General features: G+C 51.2%; 1 protein-coding gene across 2 annotated transcripts; it reads right to left on the reverse strand.

Annotated features, from left to right (window-relative positions):
• Positions 1–2,006: 2,006 nt before the first annotated feature.
• SUN2 (Sad1 and UNC84 domain containing 2) lies at positions 2,007–26,218 on the reverse strand. Of its 2 annotated transcripts, none has more exons than XM_030546450.1 (18): positions 26,084–26,218; positions 24,110–24,269; positions 22,883–23,073; positions 22,108–22,245; positions 21,633–21,728; positions 20,576–20,669; positions 20,117–20,187; positions 18,307–18,443; positions 17,483–17,692; positions 16,950–17,027; positions 15,718–15,761; positions 14,834–14,999; positions 14,212–14,439; positions 10,817–10,901; positions 10,214–10,329; positions 8,848–9,015; positions 7,807–7,899; positions 2,007–5,534 (listed from the first exon to the last, which is right to left on the reverse strand). In XM_030546450.1, exons 2-18 carry the CDS (start codon positions 24,232–24,234, stop codon positions 5,421–5,423), a joined length of 2,154 nt encoding a protein of 717 aa, XP_030402310.1. In that variant the 5' UTR covers positions 24,235–24,269; positions 26,084–26,218; the 3' UTR covers positions 2,007–5,420. The 2 variants fall into 2 exon arrangements, with proteins under 2 accessions (XP_030402310.1, XP_030402316.1); XM_030546456.1 differs by lacking the exon at positions 26,084–26,218 and adding an exon at positions 25,280–25,302.
• Positions 26,219–26,307: the final 89 nt, after the last annotated feature.

Raw genomic sequence — 26,307 nt, forward strand, 5'->3', positions numbered from 1 at the left:
ATAATGGCTTGCATTCCATCCCTTTGATCATCTTTGTAGCTCATCTCTGGGTCTTTTCTAATTTCTCTATAGCCTTTCTATATATCGGTGACCAAAATTGGACACAATACTCCAGCCAAGGCCTAACCAGACCACCTAGAGTGGTACTATTACCTGTGGCTTGCATGCTATGCCTCTATTAATGCAACCTAAAATTGCATTTACTTTTTTTTTTTTGCAGTAGCAGCAGCATTGCATTGCTGGATCGTGTTAAGCCTGTGATCTACCACAGCTCCCAGATTCTTCTCAGCAGTGCTGCTGCCGCCAAGCCAGTTATCACCCACTCTGTATTGGGTTTTCTTCCCTAAGTGTAGAACTTTACCTTTGTCTTTGCTGAATTTCATTTTGTCGTCTAGAGCCTAGTTCTCCAATTTATCAAGATGCCTCTGAATTTTAGCTCCATCTTCCAAAGTACTAGCAACCCCCCGAGTTTTGCATCATCTGCAGATTTGATCAGTATGCTCTCTATTCCTACATCCAGGTCATTAATAAAGATGTTAAAACAGCAGACTCAGAACAGATCCCTGTGGAATCCCATTTGAGACCTCCCTTAAATACAACATCATTCCATTAATAGTTACTCTGGGGTTGTTTAATTATGAATCCACTTAATGGTAGTTATGGCAAGCCTGCGTTTCTCCAGCTTCCTTATCAGAATGTCATGGGGGAGTGTGTCAAAAGCCTTGCTGAAGTCTAAGTATATTATGTACAACGCATTCTCCCATCCAACAAATTGGTTACCCTGTCAAAGAAATCAATCAAGCTGGTTTGGCAAATGTAGGTATTTTACACAGGGGGACAGCTTCAACAAGAGATTGAGACACAACCCAGAATCCTCTCCTGGTTAGAGCACTTACCTGGTTCAAGTCCCTTGATGTCAGGCAGAGTGGGGACTTGAACCCAAGGCTACCACACGCTGAGTGAGTGCTCTAACCACTAGACTGTAAGATAGGGGTAGTGGTTCCTGTTTTTATAAAGAAGGGCTGCCATGGTTTAGGTGCCCAACTCCCAGATAGGGTTCATAGCTGTGAATCGTGAGCAGAGTTAGGTGCTTAACTCCTTTCTAGGGTCAGTTTAGGCCACCCCCCTTTCCCGCATTTCCTACTGGCTAGGTTAGGCAGCTCCCTCCTCATCCTGCTGGAATTAAGAGCCTGAATACCTAGGTGGCAGGCCTAAAGAAAAATTGGTGGATGCAGAGCACCTATTGGCAGCTCCCCACCCCGTCTTCCCCACCCCAGCTCACCTCTGCCTCTGCTCTGCCTCCTCCCCTGAGCAGGCCACAGCATCCTGATTTTCCCCTCTCCCTCCCAGTGTTTGCACTGTGAAACAGCTGTTTCACACAGCAAGCCTGGAGGAGGAATGCAGCACTTGGGGAAGAGGCGGGGCCAGGACAGGGATTTGGAGAGGGATCCAATAGGGGCAAGGAGGGGGTGGAGTCAGGGCTGGAGGTGGTACAAGCACGCACCAGCACCAACAACAGTTGGTGTCTGTGGTGGCAGAGCCCCATGTCAAGTGCTGCAAGGCTTTAGTCCTTGTGAATCTAGCTCAGCGGTCGGCAACCTTTCAGAAGCGCTGTGCTGAGTCCTCATTTATTCACTTTAATTTAAGGTTTTGCGTGCCAGTAATACATTTTAACATTTTTAGAAGGTCTCTTTCTATAAGTCTATAATATATAACTAAACTATTGTTGTATGTAAAGTAATTAAGGTTTTTAAAATGCTTAAGAAGCTTCATTTAAAATTAAATTAAAATGCAGAGCCCCCCGGACCAGTGGCCAGGACCTGGGCAGTGTGAGTGCCACTGAAAAATCAGCTCGCATGCTGCCTTTGGCACCTGTGCCATAGGTTGCCTACCCCTGATCTAACTCTGTCTCTTCCTCTCTACTCACAGTGGAAAATGAGTTCTGTCCAAGCTCTGCCCCCATCCTTCTCAATTGCAAACACATCAGAGGAATGTCTACAAATCTCAACAGTTTTGACATAATTTATTGTCTTGGATTTTTTTGCATAGGCATAAATTAGTCTGTAGATAAAAAACAAACAAAACAGTGCAGCATTTGCAATAGGCTACAGAATTAAATACAGATTAATCTGCCTGTGCCCAGCTTGGTTTGCTTAAGGTTAATTTATAACACTTTCCTGGTACACACACAGAGAAAGAAAGAGAGAGAGGGGGATAAGTGAAGCAGCTCAAGAGGAGTAAACAGAGAAGCTCTGCCTTAGGCAGATGTTTCCCCACTTATTACCACCTTGCTGTACTCATCTTCTGTATCTAGTACCATGATTACCTGGCATGTTGATAAGAGGCAGGGCTGCAGCTGAAGCAGCAATTTTAAATACCCTCTGCCCTACAATCTGACAGCTGGTCCTGGAGCACAGGAAAAGTTAATGAACTATTTCCCCTTTCACCACTGTTCCAACATGCCTAGATGTTGGGGGAGGGTTGGTTCAGTAGTCAGATTTTAAAGAAGCACCAGAGGCTAGGTCCACTGCTCTTAGGGGCTTGTAAAGCCCTGGTCAACCCATCTTCAATTGCCAGTCCAAGTTCCTTGCAAGTGGACGCTGAGTTCTAGGGACTGGGACATGCACTCCCATGAGGCAATCAGCATCTGGTGTAGGAGCCATTCGTCACCCAGTCACCACCCCCTGCAGCCAGTTTAGGAGTCGTGGTGATTGATTCCAAAGGGAGGTGCTGTCCCACCCTCATCCCTATGGGCACATGCATCAGAGCCACATGCTTGATGAAGCAATGAAGGAGCAGACCAAGAGGACATACACTGCTTGACTTCTCCGGCTGATTTAAGGCAAGACACGTAGGCCAGAAAAAGCCCATTGCCAGCTGTGGAAAGGAGTCCCCTTCACACCATCCCAGCCCTACTGGACTTCAACAGGTTTTAGAGACAACCTGGCAAAAATCCATGCTCGGTACTCTCCGCAGCTCACAGCCCCAATTTAACTCGTGGGGGTGCTAGCCTCAAATGGGGCTGATACAAAGTGAGCCGGTGGCTTTTCTTTCAGATAAAGCGAAGACAAACATGGATACGTAAAAAACAATTCAAAACATAAGCTGAAGTAAGAACAGAGTGTGCTGGCCAAAACCTAGAGAGACACAACCCTTCTCTGAGCAGCCATGTTACCTTCTCAAGGCCACTGATATGAGCTCCTACTCTGTCCTGTGGCTCAAAGCTGATATTCTCACCACCACACCCACTATAAGGCTCCAGCCAGCCTGTTCACAGGTCCCCTCCCCTCCTCCTCTTGCCAGCTGGGAACAACACTAACAGCCTGGGGGAGTCTGTGGCTCAAATCTGGGGGAGAGGGGCCTTTCCCACCTTGGTGCTGTCTCCCTGCTCCCAGATAAATCCATGGGAAGGGGTAGCTGTCAGCCTCTCCCTGCCCATTTGTGCCCCGTCCAACCATCCCCATACACTGCCTCAGCCCAGGATGGCAGCTGTGACACAGACCTGCCCAACCTTTCCCTGAGGGAAAAGGCCAGTCCCAGCTTCAGCCACAAGCCCCTTCCTAGAAGCACTGCTACCACCATTACTACTCTCCCTTGCAGGCCTGGCAGCAGGGTCCTTACTGATCTGAACCAAGCTGCACCGGCTTACCTCACCATCCCTACTTCCAGTCAGCCCCACAAGCTCTGTGTCACAGCACCCTTCAGCCAGCGTTGGCACCACACCCTCTGCTCTGCCTGCTGTCTTTCCCCACCCTCGCCCCACATCAGAGCTGTCAGGGTCATCATCCCCTTATCCCCAAAGCTTGTATAATATTGTTTCATATCCCCCGTTATCCTGCAGGGTTTGTGCCACTTCCCGTGATCACACGAATACTCTCATATCTGCCTTGTGTTCCCATCAACAAACCCCGCATGTCTGGATAACTACAGCCTAGACTCTGCCCCCCTATGTACAGTTGCTTATATACAGATGTACATAAACCAGTGGGGGTGTAATTATATATTTTTACACCCACCACAGACGGTTATAATTTTGACTACGGTTTTCCAAAAGCAAAAGCAGGCAGGCTACCAGACCATGGCCCATTGAGCCTAGTACCCTGTCTCCAACTGTGGGCCATGGCATCTGATCATGCAGCACCCATGGAGGGAAATTTTCTCCTGAACCTAGCTACTGATCAGTTTACATCTCAAAGCCTGAGGATTAAATAGCCCTGGCCATTTCACTCTAATTAGTGCTACTCTAAGTGGCTAGCCCTTTATTAATCTAAGTGATTTGCCTCAGTGGTATCCTTTGTGGTACAAAGTTCTATAGGTTAATTATACATGCATGGAAAAGTACATCCTTCGTTATTACTAAAAACAGTGTCGGGGTAGGGGAAGGGAAGAGTTTTAAAGGACATCTACACAGACATTTTGGCTTGTGAATGTTTAGCACTAACTGAGGGATTTACACGTGAGAATACCACACACGTATGTGGGAATAATACAGGACCATCTCCCTCTCTGGGCACAGCCTCGCATATTGGCCAATAGCACTCAGCTGCGGTGGAAGGGAAAGTGTTTCTTGATGACTATATAATACACTGACCTGAGTGGAAGGTTTGCATTGTTGAGGCTGTTTTACAATCCCAGGAGACTAGATTATCTTCTCCCTCAAGGACTAAAACCTCAGTCTTTTGCTTATATATTAACCCTTTAATACAGGTCTTTGTGTCCTCATTATTATTTCCCTCTGCTAACATGCCTGTTAGCTACTTTCCAGGGTCATGAGATCCAAATTCAACCCATGGCAAGCTAGCCACTGGGTCTAACTAAAACAAACCACTGATCCAATAATGGAAGGAAACGGGCAATAGTGCAAAATTATTTGGTCATGTGCCCATCCTCCCTCCAACCTCTCTGACATTCAGATGGTGCCTACCCAGCCAACGATGCCATAAATAGATCACACCTTCACCCCACTGTATTATAATAATAAATAATGTTTGTTCATAAAATTTGGGACACTATGCTGTAGTCTTCTTTAACATCTGGAAGGGATGGGGCTGGGAAGAGGGAGGTGGGGAAGGGTCTGGACTGCGAAGACTCATTTAAAAAAATGTCTGGCCTGACCTGGATCGGAGCCTCATTTCCCATCACACTACCTTCTGAACCCTAAAATCCCTCCCCCACCCAATACAAACTCTTCCCTCTGGAAGTGGCAGCACAGAAAAGCATATGGGGGACTGTGTTTGCCAAGGGTGGTCATGCCCTAACCTCTCTCACCCCAGGACTTGAGAGAAGCGGCAAAAAGAAGAAGAATTTCCTTAACCGGCTTGCCATTCTCTCTGGAGACAACCTCTCTGCCATGGTTGTCGCTTGTGGCCAGCACAGAACCTGAGGTAGCCAGCTGGGGGCAGGGGAGAGCCAGGGAGGGGTTAGTGGACCGGCTCCCCGTGCACACGGAAGCGATAGATGCAGGTGTACTCTGGATGACCCCAGTTGCTCAGAATCCGTAGCTCCACCACCTGGAACGTGCCCACATCTTCACCCTGAGCAAGGAAGAGAGGAGACATTTCATAGTCTGGGTCACTCTCTGCAGAAAGAAATACCATTTCTAGGCAAGAGTCAGCCCCTGTTCCCCACAGATTCCTCACCGATTTCAGGAGGGGTCTTCACTCACACATCCTGGAGAATTCCTATTCACCCTCAGAATTTAATAGGGACAGAACCAATACGGTCCTATACAAAGTACTCTACAAACTTAAATGGGCCAGATCCTCTCGTCCCGCAAAGCTGTGCTTGGCACAAGACCAGAGGGGAAAGGGAGGGGGCAAAAGTAGCTTTAAGCCATCTCTGCAGAACCAGGATCCAGGGGCCGCATTAGTCCTATCCAGTGGTCTCCCCAGGCTGCCCCAGCAACCAGGGATCATCTAGATGCAAATGTGCCCCAGCCACGCATGGGTCATCCAGATATAGACGTGGCACCACCAGGACCCTTCTCCCAGGCCACATCCCCATGCCAGGGGAGACCAAAAATGGGTTGGGGCATAGGAGCCACAATAGTGATTCTACACCAGCAACGGGGTCCCCTATGCAGGGGGAATCCCCAGGGGTGGCTAAGCCAGCTTTAGAGCTGCTTTGTCTCATCACAGCTGTGCAAACAGAGTGGCGTGGAGGGTCAGGCTATTGATATCAATCAGAGAATGAGAACCTCTCTGTAGGCTTTGGATCCTGCCTGTAGAATTCTACAGCAGGAGGAGAATTTGCTATTCAGTTCTACAGGACAGCTCAGAAAGAAAGCTATTAAGAGGTTACAGCATTATCCATTCAAGTCCAGAGGGCCTTCCCAAAAGGAAAGTTACTTCTAACTAAGCCCAGCCCAGCCAGAGGTCTGGGTCAATATGACCCTCAGACCCCCTCCATGCCAACTGCCAAAGGGTTCACTGTTCTGTGACAGCAACTCCTGTGAGAGCAATGCCTGACAAACTCCCTACACGCAACACACTGCCTTCATGGTATTCCTTTATCCATAAATAGTGTCTTGTAAGGTATCAAATGAAAGCTGGTAACTTACTGGTCATTAATATCGTAGTAAAATGTATGTACTGATGATATTTAAGAAGTTATATACACACTGAAATTATGTTTTAAAAAAGTTTGCAACCAGGCAGAGCAGACAGACAGGTTTTCTGCTAGACAAAGTGTGTCTATTCACCTATCCTTGCCTGTGATGGAAATCAAGCAACGGAAAGCCAATGCAGTGGAAACCCTATTTACTTACATATGAAAGTCAACAAGAAAAATAGGTGGTGGGGGAGGGGAATGGGCCTCAAAACAGGAGTATGAGAAGATACCTTGGAGCCAACACCCAAGGAAGGGAACCACAGGAGTTATCCTGTCCTTGGGGGAGAAAACAATGAGTTTGGGGAAATAGAAGGAGAAACAAAAAGACATTTTGTCATCCTCCACCGAGGAAGCAAAAGGACAGCGCTTTTTTGCATTCAAGAAAGTTGCATGGTGGGCTAGTGATGCTGGGAGGTTGCTTTAGGTGAAGAATTGTTTTAGATAAGGATTTTAGCCCATCAGAGTTCAAGTAACACTAAGAAGCGTGTTAACCTGTTCTTAATATCCTTGCTCACTCTCTCTTCAATCTTAATTTTTGTAAATAAACCTATTTGTTTTTCACTGTAAGTAGATTCCAGTATGGTGTTATCATCAAGGACCTGGGCCAGTCAAGCTGTGTGTACACAGTGTCTTTGGTACAGCAAACCTGGTTATTACGGAGAGAGTGTCCTGGATACTGCAGGGAATGCACTGAGCACTAGCCTGCAGAGAGGACCTGGAAGTCCATGCTTGCGGGCCCAAGGCTGCTGGTTCAGGGAGCTGAAGCACAGCAGGCACAGACAAGACAGCTTCTCGCTACGGGCAAGTAGTGGCAAGGAGCATCATAACCCTGGGAAGCTTCCTCCAGAGTCAGTAGCCAAAACATCCTGTAGTTCACATGCTGCACTGTCTAATCCAGTCTCCCTGCCCCTGTTGTACTGGATCAGGCCATTAGCCCACCTATCCTTGCATCCTACTGTACCTCAGACAGTGGCCAGCAATGGGCCCATCTTGGGAATTCACTGGGCCAAACCACCTCATCCAAAGAGCTCCAGGCAGAGACCCTGGCACAGCAGAGGGAACAGCATTGGCAGGGGCACGGCTCATGTGAGGACACTTTGACTGGCTTCTAAATACTAGAGGTGTGGGGCTCTCTGGACTTCTCCTTGGCTCAGTATCCAGGGAGCCCCCTGGGGCACTACCACTCCTCCTCCGTACCTCCAAGCGGAACGTCTGGATGGGATCCCCATCCTGGTCGTAGGTGAACTGTCCGAGAATGATGCCCTCTTGCTGTCCTTCTTCATCCAGACCCTGTGAGACCAAGTGAAAGTGGGTTAGAAAGGCAGGGTGGAGTGATGAGGATGCAGAGAGAGAGGAGGAACATGGGATGATCAGAGTGCCCAGAGGGAGACAGAGACAAGTGCAGTTAAAACGCCACTCCTGCTCTCCCATGCCAAAGTAAACAAACAGGGCAGTGAGAGGACAGGGAACATGCAGGAGCAGTGGCGGGACAAGGCTGTGTGCAGGGGCACTGGAACAGTTTGTATAGTGGGGGTGCTGAGAGCCATTGAACCAAACTGTAAACCTGGGATACGATGGAAAACACTTCAAACCAGGGGGTGCGGCAGCACCCCTAGTTCCAGCACCTATAGCTGAGAGTTACACATCCACAGTCCTTCCCTCCCCTTGTACCCTCACCCCTCCTCCTCAACCACATACCCATCCCACTCACACCCCTCCTCCTCAACCACAAACCATCTCCTCCCCATGTACCCCCAGCCATTGCCTCCCTCCCCCCCTAAAATGTCCCCACATCATATGGACCCCCAGTCAAACTCTTCCTTCCCTCTTCCCCTACTTCCCATGGACTCCATTCCCTCTCCTCTTGTACATAATCTCTTCCCTCAGGTATCCAGTCTCCGTCGTCCTCTCTCCAATATACCCCCTCCCCAACACATTTCCTCCTCCCATGTACTAAACCTATAGCTCACCTTGACTCCTTCCACAGGATATCCCCTCCCCATGTTCCCCATTTCATCCTGCTCCACAACACTCCATCCCTTGGCTTAACACACCAGCCCCTTGGAGCACCCCCACAGGGAGACAGCAGGGAGACCATCTCTGAGGCAAGAAAACATCCTCATCTCCAATACTGGAGGGTGATTAAGAATAGCAAGATCCCAAGACCACCCGTGTCCCTTCCCATACACAGGCTTTTCCTCCTCTACCCCCCATTTATGTGCAGAGAAAGACACTCACAAAGATGGCAAAGTCCTTGGGTGCACTGGGGATGGTGTCCTGGGGCGAGAGGGCTTTTGGGACATGCTCCAGAGTCACAGCAGTGGGGCGAATGTGGCTGGACAGACGGATAACAGCAAAGCCCTGAGATCCACGGAAAGCCCAGCAATTCCCAGGGTTAACATCCGGCTACACACAAAAAACACAAAACCAATCCAGCTTTAGGTAACGGTAATAATCATCACCTCACGCAGTTCTCTAGGCCCTTTTGACCCAAAGCACTTTACCAGCTGCTATGCTGGGATCCCTCACCCTCCTGGGAAGTGCAGCCACCTCTGGAATTCAACATGGCAACTGTTAAACACACCACAGTGCAAGACACGAAGAAAACGTTGGGTCTGATCTTCAGTCCACCCCCAGGTCACTTTGCCCCACTGCAGTGGTACAAAGTTACCTCTAAGATGTTGCAAAGGAGTCACCATTAGCCTGGACTGGTGTGAAACCCACTGTTACTGTGGGGATGAAGACACAGATGTGCCCCTGGGGCTGGTTCTGGATCAGGGGCAGGAGAGGGTTTGGCCTATCCTCAGCTGGCAGAATGACTCAAAGGAGCTGACCCAGAACCTGACTGCCACAGAGAAAGTGGTGCAGCATCTGCAGTGACATTAGCTAGCTCTGTTAACAATTACAAGGGCTGTCAGCCCTCAGCCTTCATGACACAGAGCTCACTAGCTGGGATGAGGAAGAAAGGTCTTCTGGTTACGGCATTGCATTCAGACATGGTGCTTTTTACACCTTTCTCTGGAGGATCTGGCATTGGATGCTGTCAGGGCCAGGACAGGGGGCTGGAAGGAGCATGAGCCTGGTCTGCTATGGAAATTCCGAGGACATTCACAGCCTGATTTTTTAATTAAAGCCACAAATGAGGTCAGTGGGCGCATACCAGAGTTTGAGAACCCAGCTATGATCATAGCTGGGGTAAGATCAGGTGACAAACGGCACACCTAACTCCCATGTTCCCCCTTCCTCGCGCCAGGACAGGCGTCTTGTGTAGCACATGGTGTCAGGGAGGCACCCCATCCCCATGTTCAGATCTGATCATTACACCGTGTGAACCCACAGAAAGGGAATGAAATGGAGGAAGTGTGACTTCAGAGCACGGGAGACTCTGTAGCAACAGGAGAGGAGATGAGTCAAGGGTGATGTGATGGCAGTCTGAGCACCAGTGGGAATTAGCTAAATCGAGGGTCAAGGGAGGTGTTATGAGAACTATCCAGCTGGGCTCCTGCTGGGGCAACAGACAGGGAAATAGTCCACAGTGGCAGGAAGTTCCAAATCAGTTCACAGGGGTAAATACGGACACCTCTCTACTCAGCTTGGTGCCTACCTGCAGGATAACCCGTGGAGACTGAGAATGGTACCACAGGGGGATCCCAAACAGACTCAGCAGTGCCGTCTTTGTCTCGTAGGTTTCTGAGCACCGGGTGCTAATAACACTGGCCCCTGGGATTGAAAGGGAAACAAGAACACTTGAGACCACAGCATCCTCGCCAAGTGACAAAAAAGTTATGCCCTCTCTGTATATCTAACTATGGTCTCCCCTGGGGAAGGTAAGATACCAAACAGAGCGTAACGTACAGGACAGGGAGGAGATATTCCAGCTCAGCTCACAGGGCGATAGACAAGAACCATCCTAGGGGCACGGCTGAACTCTAACCATAGCAAGCTGTGCCGTACACGGACTCTCGCCTGGTGAGGCTGGGCTGGCCAGCTGAGTCCCGCTGTAATGCTCTGCGTGTGTGAGAGCTAGTCCAATACCCTCCCTCTTCACATGCCCAGGTGCCTGGCTATGCGCTAAGCTGTCAGGACTTGCTGTCTTCTAGCAAGTCCTTCCTCTGATTAACACAGTGAGCATCTTCAGTTTGACACCCCCTTTCAGTACTTTGAGGCCACTGGAGGAGGGAGGCGAGGCAGCCACTGATTTACCTACCCCCTGATTCAAGGGCGTAATCAACCATTCCAGTGCGATCCTCGCTGTAGCGCTTCAGGGCTTGGTTCACAATGAGGTGCACTTGCTGCAACAAGGAGTAAAGGACACAACAGAGCTGAATGCAAAGGCTGGAGACAAACTGATCACACACGTGCACACACACAATCCCAATACACACCCACAAGCACCTCCGTAGGTGCAGCCTCTGCGTGCACACACCAACATGCACAATGGTCAGCACATGCAAGTGAGGTATAAAACACGCAGTCCATCACACGCAAACACCTGCCACATACATTTGTCCCTATGCACACGCATTTTTAATACAGCCACTCGCGCACACACACACACACACACACACCTGGGTTGAACTCTGCCACTGGTTGAAACGCCGACTGGCCCAAGCAGGCGAAAGGTGGCAGGGAAGCCATTTGCACCCCAAGCATGGTGTCTAAAACCACTGAAAGAAGTCACAGAACAGAAGTGATGTGAACAGTGTTTGTTGGAACTAAAGGAACTGCTGATTACGGGCTTCAGATGAGGCCACTGAACTGTTACAGCCACAGACCAGAATCTTCTTAAAAAAATGACAGCATCTAAAAACACAAGCCAGTATTGCCTTGTTCTGGCTCAAGAACCATGATAGCGTGGTGACCTCGTCCCTTTCAGATAGGTCTCTTTTGGGGAGACCCTGACAGCTCATCCACAGTGGCAGGGTGCCCAGTAACCACCACATAACCATAATGGTTATGCTGGTGATCACCGTGGCACACCGGGAAATTACCACCACACTGCTGGGCTTCCTTTCTCCTGATCCTGTAAGATGTGCTGGCCAAACCCAGCAAAAAAATACAAAAAAAACCAGGATCTAAGCAAGACCCCTCCCCTCAACCATGGCTGGGTCCTGAGCCCCTCCAGAGATGTGACCCTAAGGGCTTGTCTACACTGGCACTTTACAGCGCTGCAACTTTCTTGATGAGGAGTGTGAAAAAACACCTTCCTGAGTGCTGCAAGTTTCAGCATTGTAAAGTGCCAGTGCAGACAGTGCCCCAGTGCTGGGAGCCGCACTCCCAGACTGGTAGCTATGCCCCGCATGGAGGTGGGCTGTTTAGAGCGCTGAGAGAGTTCTCTCCCAACGCTCTGCCACAACCACACAAGCCACATTAAAGCACTGCCCTGGCAGCACTCTAGTGTTGCCAGTGTAGACTAGCCCTTAGGTTCCCACATGTTCTCTTTCACCAACTGATTTGCAAGCACAAAAGGGGGCAGCAGCTGCATTCTCCTACCTCTTGCTATTCTTTTATCTCCTCTTTTAGTTTGCGTTTGTCTTAAGAAACAGCATGGAACTTTAAACACCACAACCTAAGAGCTACCACCTAAAATGGACTCACTTTTTCTTCCCCTAAAGACACAGGATACTATTTAAAAAAAAAAAAAAAAAAAAAGACTTTCAAACCAGGGCTTTTCCCTTTATTTGTAAAGTTTTTAACTCTTATTCCTTCTCTATTTGTTATTAATTATTTGTATTACACTAGCACTTCCAGACGCCACCTGAGCCAGCACCCCGCCCTCCATTATGCTAGGTATTATATACACACATAGGAAGCAGGACTGGATTAACGCAGAGGCTTTAGGGGCTGCAGTCCAGGGCCTCAGGCTAAGGGGAGGGTCCCACAAAAATAAATTATATACAATTCAATAGTCACTAACCCAGCAATCGCAATCAACTAGTCAGTCCTGGAGCCTCTGCCAGTTGACCGCGTTCTCCAGGCCGCTAAAAGTTCCACGGCGCAACAGGGCGCTCATGCAGGCTGCCTGGCTGCATTGGCCCCACACCGCTCCTGGAAGTTATCAGCTGCTGGCACGTCTCTGCAGCCCCTGGCAGAGGAAGTGGCTCCACGTGCTGTGCCCGTACCCCACCCCGCACTGTCCCCACAGTTCCCATTGGTTGGGAACCGACCAATGGGAGCTGCAGGGGTGGTGCTTGCAGGTACAGGCAGCACACGGAGACACAATCCCCCTCTCCCAAGGGGCATGCAGAAACTTGCTGCTCCTGGAAGCGGCAGGCTGCTGGCATGGGGCCACGGCAGCCAGGCAGCCTACCTGAGCCCTGCTGCACCACCAGCCAGGAGCCACCTGTGGTAAACGCCTCCTGGCTGAAGCCTACATCTTGCACCCTCTCCTGCACCCCAACCCTCTGCCCCAGGTCAGGCTCTCCTCCTGCACCCAAACTCCCTCCCAGAAAGCAACTAATATAACAGCTGTTCTAAGGTAAGAAGTAGGCTATTTTGAATTAACTATATTCTACATGTTTTAAAATTGAAATGCAACCACAGAAAGGCTTTGTGTTAATTAAAAGGCAAGTTTTGTATAGTGTTAATAGCCTCGATGCCATAATTGTGATAGTTTTTTTAAAATTAGGAAAGACTTGTATACAGGGTCCCCACAAAAATCTAACAGGCGCAGGCCCACAGGAGAATTAATCCGGCCTGGATAGCAAGGCAATGCCTGCCCCAAAGACTTTACAGCATAAATGGACAAGATAGAAAAAGGGTATGGGAAGGGGAATATCATCTGCATGTTACAGAGAGGGAACTAAGGCACAAAGAGATGAAACAATTAAAAGGTTACAGGTGGACCCAGTAGCAGAGCTAGGAACTGAGTCCAGATCTCCCAAGTCCCGATCCACTGCCTGAGCCACAAGCTCATCCTTCCTCTTAAAGGGATCTTTAAGTGTTTTACATTTTCATTGTCTTATTATCAAAGGTGGCAAGCCCCCACTACTCAGTGACTTCAGTGTGGGGTTTGCAAACTCTCAGCACCTCTGAAAAAAACTCAGGCTATAAGTGACTTGACTTCACACCCTGCCTCCTCATTTTCTCTATGAGGGTTTAATAAAATGTTTATCAGTTTTGTGATTTACAAAACAACCAAAGCAAGTACCTGGCAACCAAACCCAATTTACTGTCAGGGCTCTGGGAGTAAGGAAAAAGCAATAAATAGGTCAGAAAATATATGAAGCTCTAAACCCCTGATCCTCACAGCCTCACTTGCTCTGGCACAAAGCCACACATGCAGGCTTGGCATATATGCACACCTGTGTGCATGCTAGGGACAGCAGCTCAGCCACACACACACACACACACAGTACCCATCACACCAAACCATGAGCACACACGTGGTGCCCCAGCTTGTCTCACACATGCCCTGACACACCCCATGTATGCAAGTGTGTAAGGGTTTCAGGGCTGGCCTGCCCCACCTCTGCACGCATGCACAGACAGCCCGACACACTCAAACAGGCTGATGCTGCTTTGACACTCGAGTGTGCCATGCCACAACCCCCAAGCCAAGTAAGTTACTCAGAGGAAGCTGCTGAGCAGGCAAGGCCTCACCTCTTCGGTCACACCTGTGACTCCCTCCTGCTGCAGCACTACCCCAATGCTAGCCGTGGCATCCCGTGCAGACATCCTCTGGTCCTCAGAGACTCTGGCGAGGATTTTGCGCTCCAGTTTCTGGAGCTGATCCTGTAGCTCCTCACGCTGGAGAAACAAGCTGCCCACTCCATCCTCCCCAGGCTGCGATAGGAACTGGCTGATCCACCGGGGGAACTGTGCTTCCACCTGAAACCACCAAGGGAAAGAGCTCAGCCCAGGAGATGGAGTCTGCATCGCAGCGTATGACAAACAAGCAACACCACAGAAGGGCTCTAGGAGTCTGGCCTACAGACCCTTACGTGCGGGGAAGCCTCCATCCTTGGATGATACCAGATACGTGAGGACCACCCCTAACAGTGCCCAGGTTGTGGCAGAAATAAAGGTCACCCCTCCTGGAAGTGTCCAGCTTGTGTGGAGAGATGGGGGAGGGGAGGGGAAAAAAAAAATCAACCCAGAGGTGCCTAGCGTATGGTGGGACCACACAGTCCTGCATCATCCAGACATTCCCACATTGCAGTTTAGCAGAGAATGGGAAAAATGGGACTTCCATTAAGGGGATGGGCTGGGGTCTGAGACTCACATCCTCCCGCACTCCCTTGATTTGTCCTGGGAGTGACTCCATGTGCTTCACCACCGCCTGCTGGTCAGATGCCAGGAGTGCAAGCTCCTTCCTCAGGCCTGCCAGCTGTGCCTCCAGCCTGCCCATCTCCTGCTTGAAGCTCCCTTGCAGGCCCTCTTGTGTTGAGCTATAGAAAAGAAAAAAGGGAGGGGGGAGAGGTGAGGAGGAGGGAGAGAAAAACAAAACAAAAAAAACAAACAAGCAAAATGAGCAGAACGTAGCCTAGGTGCCATGGAGGCAGCAAGCTACCCCATGGCGCCTCCAGTTTAGAGAAGAGCAGCAAAGTATTCTGGGGTTTCTGTGCCCAACCCAAGCACAGTATTCTAGGTGCCATCTTGGCAAAGCCACAGAGAGAGGGACTGCCATCTACCTGCTCCAGGACACATCACCTTTGCACTGGCAGCCAAAGAGCACACTGGCTTTCCCTGCCACCATCTCAAAACTGCAAGAACACATCAACCAGGCTGCCGAGCCTTGCTGCCACCTCCCTTTCGGCATCCCTGCTTTCCAGGTTTCACTCTCTCCCGCCCACTAGCTGCGTGCTGGATTCTTTCCCCTCCACATATTGATTTGTTTGTCTCTAAGTCCAATCTCCTCTTGGTTCCTGCCCATGTTTATTGCTGTTTTCCAGAGCACATCAGAATCTGAAACCCCTCCCAGTTTGGTATCGTAGATGTGCCAGGAGCCCCAGGTTCCAGATGAGGCTTAAGAGTGATTCCTGCGAGATCCAACAGATGCCTTCCACTACCAGCTCCTTTACAAATCTCATCAGCCCAAGCAGGTTGAGGACATGTTATGACTACACAGCTACACTTGAATAGTTCCCAAGAGATGGGCAGGATTACCTTTGCCATTCTGAATTCAGCTGGAGCATCCGGGCCTCCACCTCCTGTGAAAGCAGCAGTATAAAGGGAACAAACATGACAGAATGAAATTGGTCACATGGGTGGGGAAGGGTGTCTAACAACTTCACATAGGAACACAGGAATTGTCAGACTGGATTAGACTCTAAGTCAGTACTGGGTTTACAAATGGTGCCAATTGCACTGTGCTCACACTCAGAAGGCCCCTCACAACACCCTGTGCGCCACTCCGAGGCCCTGGCCCCGTTCACTTCTATCCACCCCCTCTGTGGCCCATGCAAGTGGCTCTGGGGAAAGAGCCCAAGCAAAGGCGGGGCCTCCTGTTGAAGCGCAGGCAGAGTAGGTGGCCGGGCCACAGTTCAGACACTGGGCTCACAAAAGGTTAATATGGCCCTGCCCCAGGTCCATCTAGCCCAGTATCCTGTCTGTGACCATGGTCAGCACCAGACGCTTCAGAGAAAGGTGTAAGAACCCCATAGTCGGCATGCATGGGATAATCTGCCCCCCTCATTAGATCTCATCCTGGTTTCTAATACTCAGAGACTGGCTGAAACCCTGAAACATGAGGTTAGTATCCCCTACAACAATTTTGTTCCTAATTATGCTAACTCTGGATGTTCTTGTTACAAGTATGTAAGAGTCCAATCTCTGAGTCTTGTTAAGTTCTTGGCTTCAACAACTTCCTGTGGCGGTGCGCTCCGTGGTCTAGTTAGACATTGAGTGAAAAAGTATTGCTTGTATGTTTTGAATTTGCCACCTTTTAGGAAGGGCATTGTTGTGCATTAACGTATGACTGTGCCTAGAATACACAAGCTCTTCAGAGCCAACACCTCATCGTGTGTAAAGTGGTATGAGATCCTGACTCACACAAGCAGTCAGGGCCTGGCTTTAGGTTTCCATCAGCAGCACAGGACACCTGCTAATTCAAAGGAAGAGCAAATCCTGCTGCATCACCAGAAGCACTTCCTGCAGCACCTGGGTTTTCCTTGGTGGTCTCCTTATTCGAGAATTGATCTAGTCCAACTGCATTTAGCTTATGGGACCTTATGAGCTTGCAGTCCCACGGCTGCAGGTACTGAAGTGAAATGCACCTCCTTCCCTAAGCGCGGTTGCTCCCTATAGTGACACCTCTTTTTGGACAGGAGCAAAGTTCCTGGATTGTAGCACCCCCTGGTTTTGGTACTTGCATGCTTTCAAGAGGCAGGTCAGTTTACCTGAGATGCCCGAGTAATCTTCTCCAGGCGCCCATTTAAATCCTTCTGCAGCTGGCCTTGGATAGTATCTAGCTCGCTCTGCAGGGAGATAGGTGAGCAGATGCAAGAGCAGCACATACACCACTGCATACACCATCTCACCCACAATTCATCCTCTCCCCCACACCTGCTGTCCCCCCACTTTATGGCACAGCTGCCATACTCCAGCTGCCCCAACCCTTTCCCACTACACAACACACACCCCAGATCATACTCTCTGTACCCACCACCCTCACCTGAACACACGCAACCCCATCCCCACTCATGCCACCCTCATCCACCCACTTTGACCCCAATCCTACCACTTAACCACCATCAGCCCTTCCCACCACCCACCCACCTTGACCTCCAGCCCCACAACAGCCTTATGATCCCTACCTCCCACCCTACCGTAACAGGCCAGGGGGATAGGGAGGAAAGAGGTGGCTGTAACTTTAAGGAGAAGTAGGTGGAGCAGGCCAGGTTTCCCCAGAAGAGGCCCCCACCTCCCCTACCTGGATGCGCAGGGCCAAGTCCTCCTTCAGTGCAGCCTCTCGACGGCTCACCAGTCCCTCCAGGAGCGTCAGGGTGGCCTCATGTGAGAGGCCTCCCCCGGCTGCCACCCCTCTCTGGAGCTCCAGCTTCTCCAGCCGGGATGCCTCCGCCTCTAGGGTCTGGAAACGTTTCTCCAGACTTTGAAACTGAGACAGGATTTGCTGCTCTGCCTTTTACCGCCAGGGTGGCAAAAAGAAAGGGAAAAAAAAAATACACACAGTGGCAAATGTAGGACTGGTAGCCTTACCCAACTGTCCTTGCAGCTTGGTACCCAACTGTGACCCGCCAGTGCAGGCTGCAGAGGGAGTGGATAGATACAAGCATGTCCTCCATTCTTCACCAGGGGGCAAGTGGTGTGTGCATAAATCCAGGCAGGATTGGACTGCTCAGATGTTTGAAGGCAGGCCCCCGCTCAGCCAGTGGAAGGAACTTATATAAGTGAGGAGCACCTCTGTCATCCCCAGCAGAGGGCAGTGGTGCGCATGCAGGCACACACGCCCATCTCAGACTAAAGGGGCACCTCTGCTCAGCTAGTGGAGGGGGCTGTAGGCACACAGGTGGGAAATGATCCAGGCCCAGAGGCTAAAGATGTCTCCCCTGTCCCTGCATCTTTCATTTTCAGGGTATGAAGAGGGAGCTGCTCTCAAGATTAGAGATGGAGTCCCTCAGGCACATTCAGTCCGCCTAACCCTGCTGCTGGAGATTTTAAGGGGTAGGTGTGTTAGCAGGAGGGGTGAGCAGAAATGCTAGAGCTCCCCTCACCCCAGATCCCTCTGGCACTCACCCGAAATAACGCAGACGAATCCCCAGCTCTAAGCACCTCCTCTTCCCCAGCAACAGGGGGCGAAAGCTTTGCTGCTCCCCAAGAAAACATGGCAGGGTAGAACATCGGGAATCCAAAGGGGTAGAAATACCAAGCACCTGGCATCACAAAAAGGGGACTGGTTGGTTAAAGTGTGTGGGGGCAGGGGAGGTGTGTACAATAGACCACAAATGGAGGTGCATTAGAAATGCCCAGGCAGGCTTCAGAGACTGTTTGCTCACAAATGGGAACAGACAGGAAGCAGACCTTGTGACTTCACCACAGTGACCGTAAGATGGGCTCCTCTCATTCAGGTATGCATTATTTTTGATGCAGTTCACAGCAATGACCATCACCACAACAAGAGGCAGCAGAGAGCCCCCTTGCAGTGTTGTATATGCTGAAGCTAGGACAAAGCAATAGAATTCAGCTCCTGACCCAGATGGTATAGGGCAGTGGTCCCCAAACTATGGGGTGTGCCCAGAGGTGCAGCAGGGCCCAGGCAAGCCCCCACAGGGGCCAGGAATGGACCACCACCCAGCCCTGCTTTGCCCCCAGCATTGCTCTGGTCATAGGTCGGTTCCCAGCCCCGGCTTCGGGGGGGGGAGTCCATTACAGGAAAGGGGAGGGCGGGGTGACATAAAAAGTTTGGGGACTGCTGCTATAGGGTGTAGCCCACTGAGATTGTTTGCTTACGTTATACAGAAATGTGCTGAAACATAGTAGGCTAAAAAAAAAAAAAAAAAAACCACACACACCAAACACTCCTCCTAAAAATAGCCTCTCCATCATGTTGCAAAACATGTTTTGGTCCTAGCTGTTATTCAAAACAGTTTTAAATAAAACTTTATTGTTTTGGAAAATGTTATCTATATGGATAGTCACTGGTATGGCATTTATGCACCTATGAATTAAAGGCGAATCTAATATTAAATAGCCAGTGAGGGAGTAGAAGGTATTTTAATTATGGTAGTGGAAATATAGATATGGTAAAAGACAGGTTTAATGGAGTGTTATTATAAGCGATTATAAAAAGCACAGCATGCTAATTTTCAATTGGTGTGCCCATCTACCATGCAGGTACAGAGAAAGGATTACACCCATTCTTCTCATCCAGGACTGATCACCATGGGATACATCATTTCATCTTAGAATGTGAGCACAAAGGCAGAGCTTGCCCGTTTTCTTTAACTATTTGATATTAAATAACGTCTTTAATTTTATCACGCATGTCATTCACAGTCCTCCACAAAATTAAATTACCTGAACCACCCTGGAGGCTTGAACCTTAAAGAATTCAGTTTGGTTTTATTTCTGATCATTAAAGTACAAATTGGGAACACAAAGCCAAGGGCTACAACGGGAGGCTGGATAGGAGGGTTTGATATCACTCACTCTGGAGATAAGGGTCAGCTGTAGCATTCGGAACTGGAGCTGGATCCCCTCACAGTCCAGGGGATTGGGATCCAGGGGCTGGGTTCAGAATATTAAACAGTGGTTACCAGGTTACCAAGCATAGCGCTAATGCTGGATTTACATCGGCCAGGTCCAAACTCATAACATCCTAGCCCTTTGTGAAAGCATTTCCTGCTCGCTGGCACCTGCCTCAGGGAGTGGGCTTTTGGATATGGACACATGTACAGCACAGAGGGATGCAGGCTCTCTTGTGACCTCACGGGATCATCGCATTGCCACAGAGAGCTCAGGATGTCTTCTTGAGCTTAAAGCCACTCTGTCCAGGGCATAAGAGAGGGGGGCAGGGAGAACAGCTTGGGAGCCTGGGATGACTCACCATAAGCAACGGAAGCCAGGAGCAGCAGCAGAAGGAGCAGCAGAAGGAGTTTCTTCAGAGCCGAATAGCGCCTGGAGAGCAGAGGGGATGAGGAACAGATGTCAGTGCAGCTACCCATGTCCTCTTGTCCAGGGAGTTTCTGCGTCCACTTGGACAGTACTAGGCAGCGGAGGAGAAGGGGCAGTTCTGGAAGCAAGTTACACCCTGAATCTCAACCCACACAGCCCAGCTTGGGTCCATGGTCAGTTTTGGCCACAAGAAAAAACAAACCAAACAAAAAACCCAGCAACTGACCCTTGTCCTCACAGTTTTATTAGGGTCCTTCACACGAATCTCTCACTGGGGTCCTCCCCTGCGGGGACTTTGTATTCCTCACCCCACACCATCCACCTGTCCATTGCCCTGTCCAGATCCACACCAACCTGCTTCCCTCCGTCTCTGGTTCCAATCCACACTGACCTTGTTAAGACAAAGACGTCCAGCAAAGAGGCTGCGGTGGTGAGGCGGTACCACGTGGTTCCAGTCCACCAGTACAACAGTCCAAAGATCCGGCCTGCAGAGACCCACACACTGCATCAGAACAGTCAGATGCCCCTTTTGTATCTTCCTCGCACTCTGGCCAGCACACCTGCTTCCTTTCTCCAGAGTTCTTGCCCTCTCCCTGCTCTTTAGAAAAGCTATTCACCCTTTGTTGTTATTATGACCCCATAGCACCTAGGAGCCCAAGGTCATGCACCAGGACCCCTTTGTGCTAGGTGCTGCACAAACAGAAGCGCCCATCCCTCCTTAAAAGCACTTCTTCCCGGAGGCATTAATTCCCTGAAGAAAGAAAACCATTACATTGAATGAGATCTGTTCTGCTAGGAATGCTGACCATCCCTGCTCACCTGCTACATGATCTAGCCCAGCAGCACCATCTAATTTACACTGTACAGCACCTAGTATGTTGGGCTACGATTCTTTGGAGCAGAGACCATCTGTTAGTGGTGTGTTTGTATAGCGTCTAGCACAATGGGCCCTGAGCCCTGACTTGGTCCTCTAGGCACAATATAAATAAATAGTATTAATGGGCCCCCTGGACTGTACCACAATAGAAATAAATATCATTATAAATGTCCTTTGAGGTATCTAAAGGCTTTTTCCTCTCTCGGGTTTGCAAAGACCAAGCACATCAGTGGTGCTAAACAAATGATAAATAAGAATAATCCATCTCAAAGACACAGACTGAAGACCTGCCTTCAGTACTCTGGCTATTCCAGCCCTGTGACAATGCCCTCATTCCTGCCCCGGTACCGGGTCCCCTAAAAACACACGCATCTCTCTTTCCTAACTTTCACAGTCCCTTAGTGGGCATGGTTTTTATTTCCATGGTTTGTTTTGTTTGGTCTTTAAAACAGCACATGAGAAAATACTCCTTTGACCCGTGACTACTGTATGTGAGTGCATAGAGGGTGGCAGGCGTCAGTGTGTGTGGAAGAATGCTGCCTCCAGAGAACGCTGATGGCCCCACACTTACCTGGAGAAGTGACCACCAGCCAGAGAAAAGAGCCTGCTCGTGAGATGGCATTTCTGAACCCAGAACCAGAGGTGTTCTGGTCCATGGAAGAGCGACCTGGCGCGAAGGAAGTAAGAAAAGGTCATATCACAAAAGTGAGGTCTCATGTCTTCACTCACTGGCTTTGGAATAGCGGGTGGGATTTCCAGCATCCAGTGGGGGAGCCCTGATGCCTTAGTGAGTGAATATTAACTATTCTCCCCCCAGCCACAGAGACAGGCCTAAGGTGAGGAGGGAACCCCACTCCAACCTCTCTGTGGTCACAGAGCCAGGCCTGAGGTGAGCCTGGAATGATGATTGCCTGCCCTGATTGTGAGGTTATTCTTCCCTATGCAAAGGAGCCAGGACCTAAGTGGGTCTCTACTGGAGGCCTCTTCCCTCAGCAACCTTGCTACACATGCTGCTGCCACCTTCAGGGTGTCAGAGCCACCCCTACCTGAATAGTCATCCTCAGAGGAGTAGCCAGATGAAGAGGCATAGGTGTCATAAGTCTTGCTCTCTGCCAACCCATTGATTTTACTGGACTCCGTACCTCCTGTGCCTCTTCTCCTCCTCCTCGCAGAGAGCTCCCCTCCTGTCCAGGAAACAGAGTCCCCTTGAGATACTAGCCAACACCCTCTTTGCTCTTCCTCCCCAGGCACACAGTGGGCTGGTGGAGGGGACAGAATTCTGTAGGGTAGCGTGCTTGGTGCTGGTGACTCAGGGTGTGCCCAATTACCCTCGCAGTACTAGGGAGGCCCACCTCTATGCACTTACCGTGGCCTTCAGCAATCCCAATGCCTGCTACCCTGATAATTCCCCCAGACTAATCTTGGTGTCCCATCAGTACTGGCTGAGAAGGGCAACAGTATTCCCCTGTGGGGCTGTATTCCTCCACTCAGGGCTGCTCCATTGCCAGGGGGGATGTGTGTGTGCATGGCTTTCTGACCACTGACTCAGGTTATTGGCAAGCTGCGCAGCCCAGGAGAGATGAGCTGAGAAGACTCAATTCCCTCTCATGTGTTCCCCGCTCCCAGCAAAGGGGGCACTTCTAAGGCAGGTCTGGGGTCCCACTGGTGAAGCAGTTTGGAGATGAAGCCCAGAACTCAGTTAACATGTTCTTCTTTCACATCAAAGGGGAGGGGGGGCAGGGTCGCTGCAGGGAGAGGAGCTGGGGCCCCACTGGGTGACAGGACAGGGTACAGCTGGCAACGAGGGGAGACAGCACTCACCCCAGTAGGAGTCACTGTCCTGTGGGTCATCAAAGGCAGCGCTGCCCCCACCAGCAAGACCCCTGCTGCTGCCCAGGTAGGACTCACTGATCACAGACTCACTGTAGTAGGATGTCTGGGTGGCAGGGGTAGGTCCCAAGTGGGGGACTGGAGAGAGGCGCTTCATGCTGCTCGATTTCCTCCGTAGAGTCCTGCCCAGAGCAAGGAAATGAGAGAGCGCTCCTACGCTGCGTGTACATGTGCAGGGTGACAAGGGGGAAGTGGAGAGCCAGAGCCAGCTTTGCTTCCGGTCAGGCTTTACACTGCGTGGGGCGCTGCCTGCCCTCCTCTCACTCACACCACTGCTGAAGTCACTGGAGTGAAACCAGCCTGAGTGAGGAGAGAACCAGAGCATGGCAGCACATTTTAAACAGTGTAAACGGCTGTCATCTATCCTTGCAAAATAAGAGCCCAGCTGGGGGCAGTCCCCTGCCACCTCCCTCCACACACACCTCTGGCCTATCACAGGCACCATGCTGCCACCCTCAAGCGAACACCCTGCCCTCTGCTTCCTGTCTGCTTCCTCTGTAGCTGCTGTGGTTTTCCTGGAAGGTGTCTGTGATCAGGAGAGGTTGCTGGGGTGGGGAAGACGGTTTGACAACAACCCATAACCCCTACCAGGGCCCTTCCAGCACAAGCTGGACAACTCAGCTCTGTGTTACTGTGCACAGCCGGCCCCCACGCCCCCGTTTTGATCATTGCAGTCCCCCTCAGTGGTACAAGAGCAAGGGCAAGGCCAGGAAATGCTAAAGTATGCATGACAAGCGAGAGCGTTGTGCACCTGCTGGGGAGGAATAAGGTGGAAGATGACTGTGAGGTACACAGGGGTTACCCAGAGCCAGCCCTGGGAGGGTGCGGCAAGGAAATCCAGCTGATAAAGCCAGGAAAGTAGCTTTTCTCTTATGATCCTTTCACCACCAGTGGATGCAGTGCCCTGGGCAGACCCTAATACCCTGATCCTCTAAGGATGAGCGCAGAGCGCTCAGGGACAGACCTTCACCTCTCACAGAATGGGGTAAGGAACTCTGGACAGACTCTCAGTGACCCCTGACCTGGGGCTCAGGAGTGGAAATTCACACTATGGCAAACTGACTCCTCACCTTTTTCAAGTTGGGCTACGGACAAACTTGGCAACCCCGCTGCAGGTGGGGGTGATGTATACTGGCCCCCCACTCTGCACCCTCTTACCTGTAAGGACTGTCCCTAAAGGGAGGCTCCTGGCCACCCAGTAGCAAACTGCCACCACTGCTGCTGCCATCATCATCACCCTGGTAATAGCGGGTGGCCCCGAGGCGCTGGCTGCGTCTGGACATGACAGAGGAGACTCAATCACCACCCAACAAGGTACCTGGGAGAGCGACAGAAAGAGATGGGGGAGCGTGAGAACTCGGAGATACTGCCTGGCGCTGGCAATGGGTTGAGCAGGGGGTAGGCACAGGAATGTGCACTCAATTGTGAGGGAGAGGAAGGGATGTCCTGCAGTGGGGCAGACAGGGGAAAGGGCCTTGGAGATGCTCTGAATGCATAGATGCTATCCTCACTCACCCAGCCTCGCTCCCTGAGATGTCACTGGAATTTGGGGTCTCAGGGGTTGCATCACTTGAGAGTCATGGGGACGGGCAAAGCCTGAAAGGCAGCTCAGAACAGACTGGGTTGGCGGTCTCCTACCCTGGAGGTGGGGCGGAGCAAGGGTTATTGCGTTGGCCTCTCACCCTTGCAAACATGGTTTCAAATCCTGTCTCATGCCAAAAACGAGGAGAGTTCAATGGATCTCAGCCAGTCTCCTCGCACCACAACCCAACAGCTCAGCATGACTGAGCAATCTCTGCTCAGCCAAAGCCAAGCTAATTTAGCAAGGGATGCCATGGGTCAGGACCGAGATGCATTGGCAGCATTAGGGGGCCAGGTGGGCATCAACACTAGTCCAGAAACTGGCCTGACGCAGCACATGCAGCCTTCCCCATGACCTCCATTTCCAGTGCCCCAGGCTGTTCCAACCACAAGTTAGCTCAGCTTCTACATAAGCCAGCAGGCAGACATTAGCCTATTTCTTCCAGCATGTCACAAGCCAACTGCTTGGCTCGGACTGGGACTACAGGTCTCGTGAACAGAAAAAGAACACATGTCCTGCAAAAAGAAGCCCACATGAGCAAAGCTTTGTCCATGTAAGTGCCTGCCTGGCACCTGTTTCTATAAAGCAGCCTCCCTGCAGCACACCAGCCAAAACATGACACAGCCATGGAGGCAGATACTTGGCCCAAATCCACCACTATGTTCCACAGTCTATAGGGTTGTAAATTCCTCCTCCCTTTATTCCCCTCTCTAAGAGCCCACCCACATGGGCATTAAACCCCTCACCTTAACTGCTGTCTTGCTGGACAGGAACTGTGCCAAAGCCTGGGTTAAATCGAACAAAGTAACAACTTCCAATCCCACCTTGTGACCTGGCACAATTCCACAAGATGCTTCCATATCTGGCTCCTTCCCACCCACGCCCTGGCAACTCCCGCTCTGTGGATGCATCCTGCCCAGACTCCTTCCACACCTTGCTAAAGCACAGATAGTTGTATGCGTGCCTCCCCCCCCACCCCCTTTACATCCTGCCTCCAAACTCCTCCCTTCTAGACACTGGGGGAAAGGGAGGGGAAAACGAATTACATCCCAACAGCAGTAGCACAAGACATCCTTCAAATGCAGCTAAGGAGCCACCTTCAGCCCTGGGCTAACACCACTGAGATCAACAGAGTTACCCGCATGGGATAAACTTGGCCCCTTGTCAAAGCAAACACTTTGCAGAAACGGCCCCTCTCAACTCTTGCTTCCTGGGTGCCCTCACGCCCCACGACCAGCTGGGGGACCGGGAGCCGGATTCTAGTCCTGCTCAGGCAGCACGTGCAACTTCCCCAGCTGGGTGCCACGGGCAGCCCCCTCGAGCCGGCGGGGGGGGCAAGTCTCGGGGGGTGGGGGAAGGGAGCTGTCACTTGCAAACTGGGAATAGGAGTAAACTGGGAACCCCCCCTCCGGGGCTGCTGTTTCCACGGAGTCTCCCCAGCCCGGGACCCCCCCCCTCCTGCAGCGGTGCGTTCCGCGGCACCCAGCCAGGCGCTGCCCGCTGCGAGAGGCGGTGGCCGAGCCCGGCCGGGGCGGGGGGCGCACGGTCACCTGGCTGCGGCGCTCTCCAGGCCGCTGGCTGGCTCGGAAGGGAGGCTCCGCTCCCCGCCCCGCTGCTCTCTCCAGCCGCCGCGCTGTCGGCTCCTTTTGTGTCCCACGCGGGGCGGCGCTGAGCGCCGCTGGCAGCGCCCCGGCTCGGCCCCGCGCAGCTCCGGGCGCGCGGCCCCTCGGCTCCCCGCGCACAGCGGCTGGCTCCGGGCGCGGCGCGCAGCACG

This window comes from Gopherus evgoodei, chromosome 1, assembly GCF_007399415.2.
Source record: "Gopherus evgoodei ecotype Sinaloan lineage chromosome 1, rGopEvg1_v1.p, whole genome shotgun sequence".
NCBI classification, from domain to species: domain Eukaryota; kingdom Metazoa; phylum Chordata; order Testudines; family Testudinidae; genus Gopherus; species Gopherus evgoodei.

Bases quoted from the DNA above. Each gene is read 5' to 3' on its own strand.
- SUN2 (XM_030546450.1), bottom strand. From the start codon at position 24,234: ATGTCCAGACGCAGCCAGCGCCTCGGGGCCACCCGCTATTACCAGGGT. The intron at 9,016-10,213 runs GTAGGCACCAAG...TTTTGTGTGTAG, and splicing joins CTCCACGGGTTATCCTGCAG to CCGGATGTTAACCCTGGGAA. The intron at 5,535-7,806 runs GTACGGAGGAGG...TTCCTTGCTCAG, and splicing joins TCCAGACGTTCCGCTTGGAG to GGTGAAGATGTGGGCACGTT.